Source organism: Babylonia areolata, chromosome 3 (assembly GCF_041734735.1).
Source record: "Babylonia areolata isolate BAREFJ2019XMU chromosome 3, ASM4173473v1, whole genome shotgun sequence".
In the NCBI taxonomy this organism is placed as follows: Eukaryota; Metazoa; Mollusca; class Gastropoda; order Neogastropoda; family Buccinidae; genus Babylonia; species Babylonia areolata.
The window spans coordinates 55,141,774-55,156,069 of record NC_134878.1 but is presented as its reverse complement, the minus strand read 5'-3'; the positions used below and the strand labels follow the sequence as shown (position 1 = coordinate 55,156,069).

The 14,296-nt window shown below is 42.1% G+C and overlaps 1 protein-coding gene across 1 annotated transcript in view; it reads right to left on the bottom strand.

The window, feature by feature from the left end:
* The window catches only part of LOC143280123 (TBC1 domain family member 2B-like), a 66,044-nt gene extending 54,650 nt beyond the window's left edge, over window positions 1–11,394 (bottom strand). Inside the window, exon 1 of the mRNA XM_076584680.1 lies at window positions 10,978–11,394. Within this exon, the coding sequence (XP_076440795.1) occupies window positions 10,978–11,381 (404 nt within the window). The 5' untranslated portion in view covers window positions 11,382–11,394. The remainder of the gene's footprint in view (window positions 1–10,977) is intronic.
* Window positions 11,395–14,296: the final 2,902 nt, after the last annotated feature.

The window sequence follows — 14,296 nt, the reverse complement described above, 5'->3', positions numbered from 1 at the left end:
TAGTATAGCGACGCGCTCTCCCTTGGGAGAGCAGCCCGAATTTCACACAGAGAAATCTGTTGTGATAAAAAGAAATACAAATACAAATACGTTCACTCGTATGTATACAAGAAGGCCCTTACGTGTATGACCGTTTCCACCCCACCATGCAGGCAGCCACACTCCACTTTCGGGGGTGTTGCTGTACTGAAAATGGAACCTCAGTTTATCATCTCATTGGAATGCCTAGCGTTCCAACCACCACACAGGGTCTACTGGAGGGGAAGAAAGTACTGGCGAGGGTGGGATTCGATCCTGTGGGCACAGATTCTCTCGCTCAGGTCACCACCAGGCCACCATTCAGACCGTTAGACGCAGACATTACACGGCGGTTTCTTTGAAGACTTTGTTTCGTGATGTCCCTCCGTGGGCGCTGATGGACTTAAAAGAAGTGAACCTTTTTAACCAGATTTGAAGGTTTTAAACTATGGAAGTTTTCTTTTAACTTTGGAGTGAAAGTTTGAAGTGGTGACTCGTTTTAATTGGTTGTTGTTTTTTTTATCCTTGTAGTAGTTATTAACGCGGCAATAGCCTTGAGATGGCCTTAGTGGTTGGCGAGGCTCTAAGCACCATAATTTCATTTCATTTCATTTCATTTATCATTCAGACCACATATGTTGTTGTATTTCTCTGAAGATCCTAGAGGCTGCAATGATGACAACATCTATGGACACACTTTTTTTGTTGTTGTTGTTGTTGTTGTTTAACTGAATAAATTTTATTTTCTGATCGCAATAGAGTAAGCAAGACAATGTTTTTTAATTTTTAAATTAAATTTTTTTTTTTTATCCGACCCTCAAAAGGGCAAACAGTAAAATAAAACAAAGGGTGGAATCGTTTTATCAATACAGCAGCTTCTTGCCTCAATGACATCTCCAGACAAGGACCAACCGGAACCAGAACCGGAACTGCAACAGCCGCAAGGACAAGGCCACCACCCTTGTAGTCGTCTATGGACACTCTTCAGCATCCATCAAAGATGTCCCACGACCACAACGGGCGCAACAGCCGAGTGGTTAAAGCGTTGGACTGTCAATCTGAGGGTCCCGGGTTCGAATCACGGTGACAGCGCCTGGTGGGTAAAGGGTGGAGATTTTTACGATCTCCCAGGTCAACATATGTGCAGACCTGCTAGTGCCTGAACCCCCTTCGTGTGTATATGCAAGCAAAAGATCAAATATGAATGTTAAAGATCCTGTAATCCATGTCAGCGTTCGGTGGGTTATGGAAACAAGAACATACCCAGCATGCACACCCCCGAAAACGGAGTATGGCTGCCTACATGGCGGGGTAAATAAGTAAAAACGGTCATACACGTAAAAGCCCACTCGTGTGCATACGAGTGAACGCAGAAGAAGAAGAAGTCCCACGACCACAATTCAACCCATTCAAAATTTTATTGTTATTGTTCTTAATTTGTGTCTTTTTGTCTTTGTTTTACTTTGGGGGGTGGTGGGTGGGGGGTGTTTTCGTTATCTGTTTGCTTTTTCCCTTCAAGGGGGTGGGGATGGGTGCGGTGAGTTTAATGCTCCAGGAATTGGGAATATGAGATAAAAATTAAAAAAACAAAACTTTTCCTGCTTTTAAGATATCAGTGTGTTATCAGTTCTTGTTTCAGGATACAGGGAAAAAAACAACACACAATCAGAATTTCTGACAAACACACAGCTACATGTACACACACACACTCTCTGTCTGTCTGTCTGTCTGTCTGTCTCTCTCTCTCTCTCTTTCTCTCTCTCTCTCTCACTCTCTCTCTATCTCTTACCCTACCATGTTTTCATTTCTCACGTCCATCAACGTGTGTGTGTGTGTGTGTGTGGCTGTGTGTGGCTGTGTGTGGTTGTGGCTGTGTGTGTGTGTGTGTGTGTGTGTGTGTGTGTGTGTGTGTGTGTGTGTGTGTGTGTGTGTGTGTGTGTGTGTGTGTAGCTGTGTGTGGTTGTGGCTGTGTGTGTGTGTGTGTGTGTGTGTGTGTGTGTGTGTGTGTGGTTGTGGCTGTGTGTGTGTGTGTGTGTGTGTGTGTGGCTGTGTGTGGCTGTGGCAGTGTGTGTGTGTGTGTGTGTGTGTGTGTGTGTGTGTGTGTGTGTGTGGCTGTGTGTGGTTGTGGCTGTGTGTGTGTGTGTGTGTGTGTGGTTGTGGCTGTGTGTGTGTGTGTGTGTGTGTGTGTGTGTGTGTGTGTGTGGCTGTGTGTGGCTGTGTGTGGTTGTGGCTGTGTGTGTGTGTGTGTGTGTGTGTGTGTGTGTGTGGTTGTGGCTGTGTGTGTGTGTGTGTGTGTGTGTGTGTGGCTGTGTGTGGTTGTGACTGTGTGAGTGTGTGTGTGTGTGTGTGGCTGTGTGTGGCTGTGGCAGTGTGTGTGTGTGTGTGTGTGGTTGTGGCTGTGTGTGGCTGTGGCAGTGTGTGTGTGTGTGTGTATGTGTGTGGCTGTGTGTGGCTGTGGCAGTGTGTGTGTGTGTGTGTGTGTGTGTGTGTGTGTGTGTGTGTGTGTGTGGCTGTGTGTGGCTGTGGCAGTGTGTGTGTGTGTGTGTGTGTGTGTGTGTGTGTGTGGTTGTGGCTGTGTGTGTATGTGTGTGTGTGTGTGTGTGTGTGTGTGTGTGTGTGTGTGGTTGTGGCTGTGTGTGTGTGTGTGTGTGTGTGTGTGTGTGGCTGTGTGTGGCTGTGTGTGGCTGTGGCTGTGTGTGTGTGTGTGTGGCTGTGTGTGTGTGTGTGTGTGGCTGTGTGTGGTTGTGTGTGTGTGTGTGTGTGTGTGTGTGTGTGTGTGTGTGTGTGTGTGTGTGTGTGTGTGTGTGGGTGTGTGTGTGTGTGTGTGGTTGTGGCTGTGTGTGTGTGTGTGTGTGTGTGTGTGTGTGTGTGTGTGTGTGTGTGTGTGTGGTTGTGGCTGTGTGTGTGTGTGTGTGTGTGTGGCTGTGTGTGGTTGTGTGTGGTTGTGGCTGTGTGTGTGTGTGTGTGTGTGTGTGTGTGTGTGTGTGTGTGTGTGTGTGTGTGTGTGGTTGTGGCTGTGTGTGTGTGTGTGTGTGTGTGTGTGTGTGTGTGTGTGTGTGTGTGGCTGTGTGTGTGTGTGTGTGTGTGTGTGTGTGTGTGTATGTGTGTGTGTGTGTGTGGTTGTGGCTGTGTGTGTGTGTGTGTGTGTGTGTGTGTGTGTGTGTGTGTGTGGCTGTGTGTAGTTGTGGCTGTGTGTGTGTGTGTGTGTGTGTGTGTGTGTGTGTGTGTGTGTGTGTGTGTGTGTGTGTGTGTGTGTGTGAGTTGTGTGTGTGTCTGTGTATGTGGGAGTTGCGTTTGTGTGCATTTGTGTGTATGTTTGACCATGCACATGCATGTGCCCCTGCAGGACTACTCAAGCACATACATGTATAATATTACTGTATGGCATATGTGCATGTACGCAAATTGAAAATGACAACAATGCAATGATTGTTTTTACCCACGTAAGTATACTATGCATACCTCCTTGTTCCTTCCTGTTAGTTTTCTTTTTTTTTGTTCCATTTATCAGCCAAACTAGAGCACTCCACAAAACAAAAACCACACACACATATGCACACACATGCACACACACACACACACACACACACATACACGCACACACATGAACAAGGAAACACACACACACACACAGTGACACACACACACACATGCACAAACACACACACACACACATACACACACACACACACACACACACACACTTTGTGGTAATTTGATTTACCCTCCTTGCAAATCATCTTGAATGTGAACATCTAATACCACTTCCACCTCGTTCCTTTAAAAAAAAAAAAAAAAAAAAAAAAAAAATGTAAGTAGTTCCATCTGTTCTGATTTGAGATGTTTCACATAATATCTAGTCATATGTTTTCAGATAGTTCAAAGTTTAATCAGAAGCCCTAAACATGACAACTAGTTAAGTCAGTTTGCTGATTTTCTCTCTCCCCCCCCCCCCTCCCCCACCCCCAGTGTCACTACCCCTCCACACACTTTTTTTCTTTGATTTTAAACACTTTGGATGGGCAGGAAAAGAGGTGAACAGACAAGGAATGGGAGGTGGATAGGGAGGGGAACTTTCATCTGAATTTGCATTCTCTGGACGGACATAAAACAAGAGAATGACTACTTCAACACACACACATCAGCCATCACCATGCATACTGACTAAGATGACAAGACTAGAAAAAAAAAAATGTCAACACTGATGTCAAAGGGTAAGGCAAGAGTAACTGGGAGTCACCACCCTTCACATCCAAATTATTTTTATCACTTGTTATTATTATAAGTTTACAATGCAGAGATTGTGAAGACTGTGACAGAAACAGGTCAAAGATTAGCACAAGGACACCCTTGATGTCCTCTGTCTGTCTGTCTGTCTCTGTCTCTCTCATTGACTCACTTGTGTAAACAAAGTGAGTCTATTTTTTAACCCGGTGTTCGGTTGTCTGTGTGTGTGTTTGTGTGTGTGTGTGTGTGTGTGTGTGTGTCCGTGGTAAGCTTTAACATTGACATTTTCTCTGCAACTACTTTGTCAGTTGACACCAAATTTGGCATAAAAATAGGAAAAATTCAGTTCTTTCCAGTCATCTTGTTTAAAACAGTATTGCACCTCTGGGATGGGCACAAAAAAAACACAAAAAAATGAAGCCTAATTATATGCAAACTGCATTTACTGTTATATTTATATTTTTTGTATTCTCTAAACTTAGCACTTTGATATGATATTCTGACCCAACAACATGAGCAGTCATTATTATCATTTTTTGTTCAAACAGGAACTTCTTTTGCTAAGCATGGAAGTCTTATTTATTTTGCAAACATTTTTGGTGCAGATAGTAAAAAAGGGAAATTACTCTGTAATTAATGCTAGGGGACTTAATTTGCTTTAAACTGATCTTTCTCATCTTGAACATTACATTTTGAAATTATACTCAATACATAAAAAGCCTGTGTGTTTTACTCTCAGTGTACAGGGCTTACAAATACAGAACACATTTTAACAATTAGATTTTTTTTTTTTTTTAAGTGTATCACAAGTGGGTCTTGAAGGCCTTGCCTCTCTCGTTTGTATTATTATTTTTGTGTCTGATCGTTTTGTTGTTACTGTTGTCACAAGGACTGATTGGAAAACTAGGCAATGCCAAAATCTTTATCCTTGAGGTTTTTAATCTTGACTCTCTCTCTCTCTCTCTCTACTATGCCTTGAAACACCAAGAAGAACTCTTGGATACCCCGTAGAGACGTGTCTGTTAACACCCATCTACGAAATGTGTGTGTGTGTGTGTGTCTGTGTGTGTGTGTGTCTGTCTGTGTGTGTCTGTGTGTGTGTCTATGTCTGTGTGTGTGTTTCTGTGGCTATGTATATAGATTTGTGTATGGGTTGATGGCCTTCACAATTAAAATATTTGTCATTTTCATTGTCATTCTCTCTCTCTCTGTCTGTCTGTCTCTCTCTCCCTCTCTCACAGAAAAATATTAAAGGTATGTCTGTATAGTCACAGTCCATGGACTCATTACTTTGCAGAGATGAGAGAGACACTCTAGAGTATTGTTGTTTCTTTCCTGGTATACATCATCAACTTTTTTTTTCTTTTTTTTTTCTTTTTACTTTGCAGAGATACACTCTAGAGTATTGTTGTTTCTTTCCTGGTATACATCATACACCAACAAGACCTCTACCACGTCTTCATTGATTTTAAGAAGGCATTTGACAGGGTCTGGCATGCAGCTTTGTGGGCTACCATGAATCTGTACAACATCAACGCCAACCTGATCAGACTGATACAGCACCTCTATGACAAAGCCACCAGCGCCGTCTACCTCAACAATAGCATCGGGGACTGGTTCAGAACCACAGTTGGAGTGAGACAAGGCTGTCTACTCTCCCCAACACTCTTCAACATCTTCTTAGAAAGAATAATGGCTGACGCACTGGAAGAGCATGTAGGAACAGTCAGCATAGGCGGCAGAACAATCACAAACCTACGTTTTGCCGACGACATTGATGGACTGGCTGGAAAAGAAGAAGAACTGGCAAGCCTGGTCAAACATCTAGACAAAGCCTCCACATCGTATGGAATGCAAATCAGTGCGGAGAAAACCAAACTGATGACTAACAACACCAACGGCATCAGCATTGACATCAAAGTCAACGACGAAAAGCTTAAAACAGTCCACAGCTTCAAATATCTGGGAGCAATCGTGTCAGATGAAGGATCTAAACCAGAAGTACTCTCGAGAATTGCCCAAACAACAATGGCACTCAACAAGCTGAACACCATCTGGAACAACAAAAACATCGCTCTCAGCTCAAAAATCAGACTGATGCGTTCCCTGGTTATTTCAATATTGCTCTACGCCTGCGAGACTTGGACCCTGACTGCGGACATCGAGAGAAGAATCCAAGCTGTCGAGATGAGATGCTTTCGTAGACTACTTGGCATCTCCTACAGAGACCACATCACTAACACGGAAGTGAAGAACAGAATCAAGCAAAGTATTGGACCCTACGAAGACCTTCTGTCCATAGTGAAAAAACGCAAACTTAGGTGGTATGGACACATCTCCCGATCATCTGGTCTTGCCAAAACGTTCCTGCAAGGCACCGTACAAGGAGGCAGAAGGAGAGGACGGCAGAGGAAGAGATGGGAAGACAACATCCGGGGTTGGACAGGCTTGACGCTCGGTGACGCCCTGAGGAAATCAGAAAACCGTGAAGAGTGGAGAGGGGTGGTGGCCAGGTCAGCAGCGGTGCCCCAACGGTCTGAACCCAGACTACGGGAGAGGTGAAGGTGATACATCATCAGCTTGTACATCAGTGTTGTTAATCTGAATTATAATTATATACATTGTTCTGTGTGGACACATGTCATAGACACTTGGAGATGGACCTGTCCATCATGAAAAAAACAAATACCTGCATGAATGTGTGGGTGAGTGGGTGGGTGGGTGCATGAGTGAGTGAGTGAGTGAGTGAGTGTGTGTGTGTGTGTGTGTGTGTGTGTGTGTGTGTGTCTGTGAGTGTGTGTCTGTGTGTGTGTCTGAGTCTGTGTGTCTGTGCATCTGAGTGTGTGTGTGTGTGTGTGTGTCTCAAAGTTTGTTTGCCTCTTGCTCTGTGTGTGTGTGTGTGTGTGTGTGTGTGTGTGTGTGTGTGTGTGTGTGTGAGAGAGAGAGAGAGAGAGAGAGAGTTTCTAATTTTACAAAGCATAAAGACTTCTTTTTTTTTTCTTCTTTTTTTTTGTATAACATGTGTGTATATATATATATATATATATATATATATATATAAAGAGAAAAAAAGAAAAAAGAAAAACAAACACATTAATCTGTCAAATATTCCAAATTTTCGGAACGAACATGTTCCTTCCTCGAGGGATAAGTTGTTTACATGTTACCAGGGTCACGCAGCAAGCATATATATATATATATTCAGCCACTTCTAGTGCCACAATGAAGCACTGCTACATTCCAAAACCAGTAGCTGACTGAACAGGTGGTGGGAAGACAACACACCCCGACCATGACAATACTCTTAAAAATCTCCACCATGAAAGCTGTGTAAGTGAACTGCCGATAAATACCAGTTACATCTTAAGCCCCTGTGTGAGCAAGCAACCTTCAAATGCAACTATAAAAGTACCAATGATCCTTTCTTTCTGCAGGTACACCATTCAAAGCAAAAATCCCAACCCCCTCCAGTCTTTCCCCACAGTGTCCTACACACTGCTGCAGAATGGGCGTTCCATGAGACAAACAAAATGATCTGCCAAGCGGAACTAGTGTGGAGATCAGGAAAAAATAATGAATCATTCGTATGATTGAGCAATATGCTTCAGGACATACTGTCTGTTAGTGCAACTACACTTTCGTCCTGTAAAGCCAACAGGAACTTGTAAAAAAAAATATCCATATCACTGTGGAATTGTTCAGGACATACTGTATGTCAGTATACTACACATTCATTCTGCAAAGCCAACAGGATCTCAGTAGTCAGGTTTAATACAATACTAGTGATACAATGTTTCAGTCATGTAAGTAAGCAAAAGCTGTAGAATTTAAACAAAAGCGGACAGGCTAAACCTTTTTAGTTGAAATACATTGGCCATAAATGCACATGTGTGTACATGCATGCATGCACACACGCACAGCAAGAGAGGGGAAAATGCTTGTCATCAATCAGATACAGTCAATATACATGTATCAACTGCTTTCTAATGATTTCATAGATTACACTAATAGTTCCAGCACTTACAACCCTTTGCATTTTTACTCCTACTACACCTATCCTGATCAAACTTGTTACGGAAGTTACAGTTTCAGTTTCTCAAGGAGACATCACTGCATTTGGACAAATCAATATATGCTACACCACATCTGTCAGACAGATGCCTGACCAGCAGAATAACCCAACATTCTAGTCAGGCCTTGAATGCATGCATTTATTTGTGTTCCTATCAGAGTGGATTTCTTCGACAGAATCATGCCAGAGGACAACACCCATGTTGCCATGGGTTCTTTTTCACTGCAGAAAGTGTGTGCTACACCCAGTACCTCAGTTTATCATCTCATCTGAATGACTAGACACTCAGTTTGATTTTCCAAGCGTCACTGCGTTCGGACAAATCCACATATGCTACACCACACCTGCTTGGCAGATGCCTGACAGCAGCATAACCCAAAGTGCTTGTTAGGCCTTGAGTGCATGCTTATATTTTTGTGTACCCATCAGAGTGGATTTCTTTTTACATAATTTTGCCAGAGGACAACACTCTCGTTGCCATGGGTTCTTTTTCTGTGTGCCAAGTGTGTGCTGCACACAGGACCTTGGTTTATCGTCTCATCCGAAATACTGAATGCTCAGACTGATTTTTCCAAGTCAAACTTGGGGGAAATGGCAAGACTGGGATTCAAACCCAGACTCTCAATCTCATGGACACTGTATTGTCAGAAAAACATCTTGACTACTCTGCTACCATCCTCAACTGAAGTGACAGCAGCTTAAATGTATTCACTGAATCTGTGCGTCATTCTGCATCTTCTTTCAGTTTGAGTGATAAAATACAGCTGCGTGGGTGGCTTGTACAAAACAGTGATGAAACAATGCTTTTGCACGACTGTCAATTCTGCTGTTCAGATCCGGCAAGCCCATGACCATGGTGGCCACAGAGTATTGGTGAGCATGGCTGCTGCTGTCACATCAATGACTGAAACAAGTTGGTTTAAAAAAAAAAAATGTATAACTTATCCTGCAGATACAACTCCAGGGACAAAGTCACCATTTCACACCTCTGACAGTGCACATTTTGAAGGAAAGATTAGACAGTCAATTGGTTTGCTGATTCCCAGTTTATTAGTTACATAAGCCATGTTTGATTACCTCAAATGGTCCCAAATCAGTAACTTCATCTCTCTCTGCTTTAAAGTGAAATAAAATGCCAGAAAGCAATCATGGCTGACAATCATGGGAATGTGTCAAACTCAAAGAGTGACAGCCAAGTGCATCAGTGTTTGTGTGTGTGTGTGGGGGGGGAGGGGGGGGGGTGGCAGGGGGGGGGGCTGTGCCTACATCTGTGTCTGTGTGCACAATGTATGTTTTGTTTATAAAATATCACCTCTCCAGGAATCCTGAGTTTCCTTTTCCCCTCCTAGTCTCTCTTGTCCAAAGCATATATATATAGGAACAATATGGGCATTAATGGCAATGAAACTGCTGATAAAGCAGCTAAAAGAGGAGCACAAGATTCAGAAAAATCAACAAAAATACATGTCCGTCTTTCCGTAAAAGAGGCATACACTTTGTTAGAAAAATCAGCATGGGGTCGATTTCATAACCAATGGAAGTTAATGTTTTTAAAACATAAAGGAACATTATTCCCCGAGAATATTATTAAAGAAAAGATACCGAATCCATCAGCTTGCTATACAAGATTAATAACCTCTACTTTCTTCCGTATAAAACTTGATGCGCTGAAGATAAAGTATAGTAAAAATGTTACATGCATCTGTGGTAAGCAGTTCTTGCCCAAGTATTTCAAAGAGAATAATAATTCTGCAGATGATTTTTGTACAGTTATTTCTGACGAGGTTCTTATGGTCGAACTTTCACAGGCATTAGTTCACAGCCCTATTTCTACATTCCTTTAATGCACTTCAGAACTGTGTTAATGGTTTCTGATTATTATCATTATTATTATTGAATTGTTACTGTTAAATGTAACTGCATGTTAGTTATACATTTTACAGTAGTTTTCTAGTTTACCTTTTTTCTGTTTTCCTCTTCCCTGCCCCCCACCCACCTCCACCCCCCCATGCCCCCCCTTCCCCCTCATCCCCTTCACCACTCATCCCCCCCACCCCCCACCCCGCCCCCCTTTTTTTTGTTTTTGTTTTAACGTCTAATATCACTGATAGTGAAAAGACGCTAAACTGAGGAACGAACGAACAATATATATATATATATACTTATATTTGTTCCGAAACTCTGTCATCCACCACTTCCATTCTCCTTTCAGTTTCAAGCTTGCAAGTTAACTCCAAACAGTGCTGCTTTCAAACGATCTGCCCTGTCTGTCTCTTCTTGGTTAATGTAAAACATTTCAATTCTCTTTAGTGTTTGTTTATAATCTGCCAATCAAAGTGTCAATTTATGGCACACTTTTAAACCACTCACTAGTTTGATGTACTACAACAGTATCTCAAGCAATTTCAATAATGTTATCTCAATGACAAATCACCTACACTCATTTGGTTGACAGAGGGGAAAAAATGGCTATCAAATAAATAAATGCATGTACACCGGTAGTTGTTATCAGTATCAACATTCAGCCTGAATGCACAACAGACTGTGCGTACTTGTTTCTCTACACAGATGAACACACACAGTAACTGAAGAATGTCTTGCTGAAAACGTACAAAGTCAACAACTTCATCATGTTTAACAGCTGACAACATTTTTCTTACCTGATTTCAAATAGGCCTGGTTTCTGGTTGTTGGCGTCAAAGTGAAGTGACGCGTGTTTGATGTCAATCTCCCCTAAAGGTAATAGGTCCTGGGGGTTTCTGTAATAATACAACTTACATGTATCGTCGCTAAACACAAACCACAAAGGCTTTGCAGTTTTCACGAATCCGAAATTTCCACACTTGTTGAGCCAACCGGAGAGTTTAGTCCTGGTTTCGTTTTCTTCCGGGTCTTCGCCGGGACAGTCAGCGGCTGTAGGGGCATCAGGAGAAGTATCAGTTATACCTGAGGTATCCTCGATAGTTTCTGCTCTGTTCGACAGATTCTGTTCTTCTCCCGCTGCCCCTAAAGGCTCGTCGTTTAGTGGAGAATCCAGTTCGGAACCACCCCCTTCTGCCGCCATTGCCGGGAGAGTTTGTTTACTTCCGGTTGGAAAGGATTCAATCACGTGCTGGGTTTCGTCATTCTCATGTGTGTGTGTGTGTGAAATTAATGTTTCAGTTTCAGTTTCAGTAGCTCAAGGAGGCGTCACTGCGTTCGGACAAATCCATATGCGCTACACCACATCTGCCAAGCAGATGCCTGACCAGTAGCGTAACCCAACGCGCCTAGTAATGGAATATTGAAATGAAAAAAACAGATTCGAAGTGTGTGTGTGTGTGTGTGTGTGTGAAATTATTGGAATATTGAAATAAAAAAAGACAGAGATTCGGAACATAGTTTTTTCTTCCGACACAGACTGTGTGCGTGTTCTCTCTCTCTCTCTCTCTCTTTCTCTCAAGGCCTGACTAAGCGCGTTGGGTTACGCTGCTGGTCAGGCATCTGCTTGGCAGATGTGGTGTAGCTTATATGGATTTGTCCGAACGCAGTGACGCCTCCTTGAGCTACTGAAACTGAAACTCTCTCTCTCTCTCTCTACTTGATAACGATCGTTCGATAGTCCCCCGTGTCGATAGCCCCCGGCTCGTTGGTCCCTCCCGGAAAGATCCAAACACTGTCTGAAACAGAGCTGTACTGGCACTTTTCCTTCACAAACGAACTTTGTGTTATTACTGACTGATAATGCTTAATTTCTGCTTTCTTGTATTCTAACCTGAAGATCAAAGATGCGTAGGGGAATAATGAATGTGTTCTCTTCTGACCAGCCGTCCGCCTTCAGAGTTGTGGTGAACACTAAATTCAAATTTTCTGCAGTTTAGCAGTGCGCAGCCGGGGTGTGTTGTGTGAGCCCGCCAGATATGTACTTTCAGAAAAAAAAAATCACAGATTAACATAGAAAATATTATCAAAAAAAACAAACAACAGAATTGATCATCTTTCATAGTTCTTTGCATTTTTTTTCCCATAATGGTATGTTGTATATGTCTTTTTATATCCATGTGCCACTGGGGTTTTTTTAATTAAAGTTTCAGTTTTACTCTCTGTGTGTGTGTGTGTGTGTGTGTGTGTGTGAAATTAATGGAATAATGAAATGAAAAAGACAGAGATTCAAAGTCTGTCTGTGTCTGTGTGTGAAGTTATTGAAATAATGAAATAAAGAAGACAGAGATTCGGAACATAGCTTTTTCTTCTGAAACAGATAGTGTGCATTCCACTGATATGTATATTTCAGATCAGTGGTGTATTCTCTCTCTCTCTCTCTCTTCCTTTGATAACGATTGTTCGACAGTCCCCCGTGTCGATAAAATATATATATATATATAATTTGCTGCAGTTTAGCAGTGTGCGGGGTGTGTTGTATGATCCCGCCTGATATTTACTTTCAGAAAATTAAAAAAATCACAGATTAACATAGAAAATATTATTACAAAAACAACAAAAAAACAAAACAAAAACAGAACTGATCATCTTTCATAGTTTTTTGCATTTTTTCCGTAATGGTATGATTGTATGTGTCTTTTTATATCCATATGCCCCTGTGGGGTTTTTTTTGAATTAAAGTTTCACTGTTTCACTGGTTGTGTTCTTTTCCATTTTTCAAAGTTTGTGAAGCCGAACAGAGCAAATGGAGAAATCGGCTCATGAAAAGAAAAAAAAAAATACACATTTGCCTGCTTGTAACTTTAGAACAAGAATTATCTTGAACATGTATGTGGTGTCAAAAGATTCAGAATTAAATAAACTATATATATATATTTTTTGTGAAAAAGCATGGGAATTTATTCTTATTCTTTATCTGTATTCAAACGAAGCGCAGAATGGCGAATAGAGGAGTAATGTCATGCCACAGGAAAGCAGTCAACAGTGAATCTGTTGTGTGGAATGATGGACCCAAGGTAACGCATCCAACTAGGAAGCGAGAGAATCCTGGCACAGTCACCAGTATTCTCTCCCCCTCCACTAGACCATGAGTGGTAGTCTGGACGCTAGTCATTCGGATGAGAGGATAGACCAAGGTCCAGTGTGCAGCATGCACTAAGCGCATGTAAAAGAAACCACAGCAACAAAAGGGTTGCCTCTGGCAAAATTCTACAGAAAAATCCACATAGGAAAACCAATTTCAAAAAACTGCAGGCAGGAAAAAAAAAAAAAAAAAAAAATTGGTGGGGCTTTCAGTATAGCAATGCCCTATCCCTCAGGAGAGCAGCTCAAATTTCACACAGAGTAATACAAATCAGAGACAAAGGCGGCATTTGTGTTTGAACTCAAAATATTTCCCTTCAGTGCTGGTGAATCATTTGAACTTCAGCTTTAGATCCCAGATCAAAATAACTTTTACTAACTGCTGTCATTCAGTGTATTGCCTAATCCTCCACTGACGTTATTTCAGAAAAGCCTGGAGTCAAATACACAGAACACTGCAACTTCAGTGACTAATGTGTGCAGCATTACCAACAGTGGAGTGGTGGCCTAGAGGTAACACGTCTGCCTAGGAAGCGAGAGAATCTGAGCGTGCTGGTTCGAATCACTGCACAGCCCCCGAAATTTTCTCCCCCTTCATTACACCTTGAGTGGTGGTCTGGACGCTAGTCATTCGGATGAGACGATAAACCGAGGTCTCATGTGCAGCATGCACTTAGCGCACGTAAAAGAACCCACGGCAACAAAAGGGTTGTTCCTGGCAAAATTCTGTAGAAAAATCCACTTCGATAGGAAAAGCAAATAAAATTGCACAAAGAAAAAAATACACAAAAATGGGTGGCGCTGTAGTATGGCGACGCGCTCTCCCATGGGAGAGCAGCCCGAATTTCACACAGAGAAATCTGTTGTGATGAAAAGAAATACAAATACAAATACAGTGCATGCACCTGAAAACATGATTTTTTCAAAAAACCAATCAACCAGTTAGTTTCATGTGGTTTTCTGCTGAAATACTTA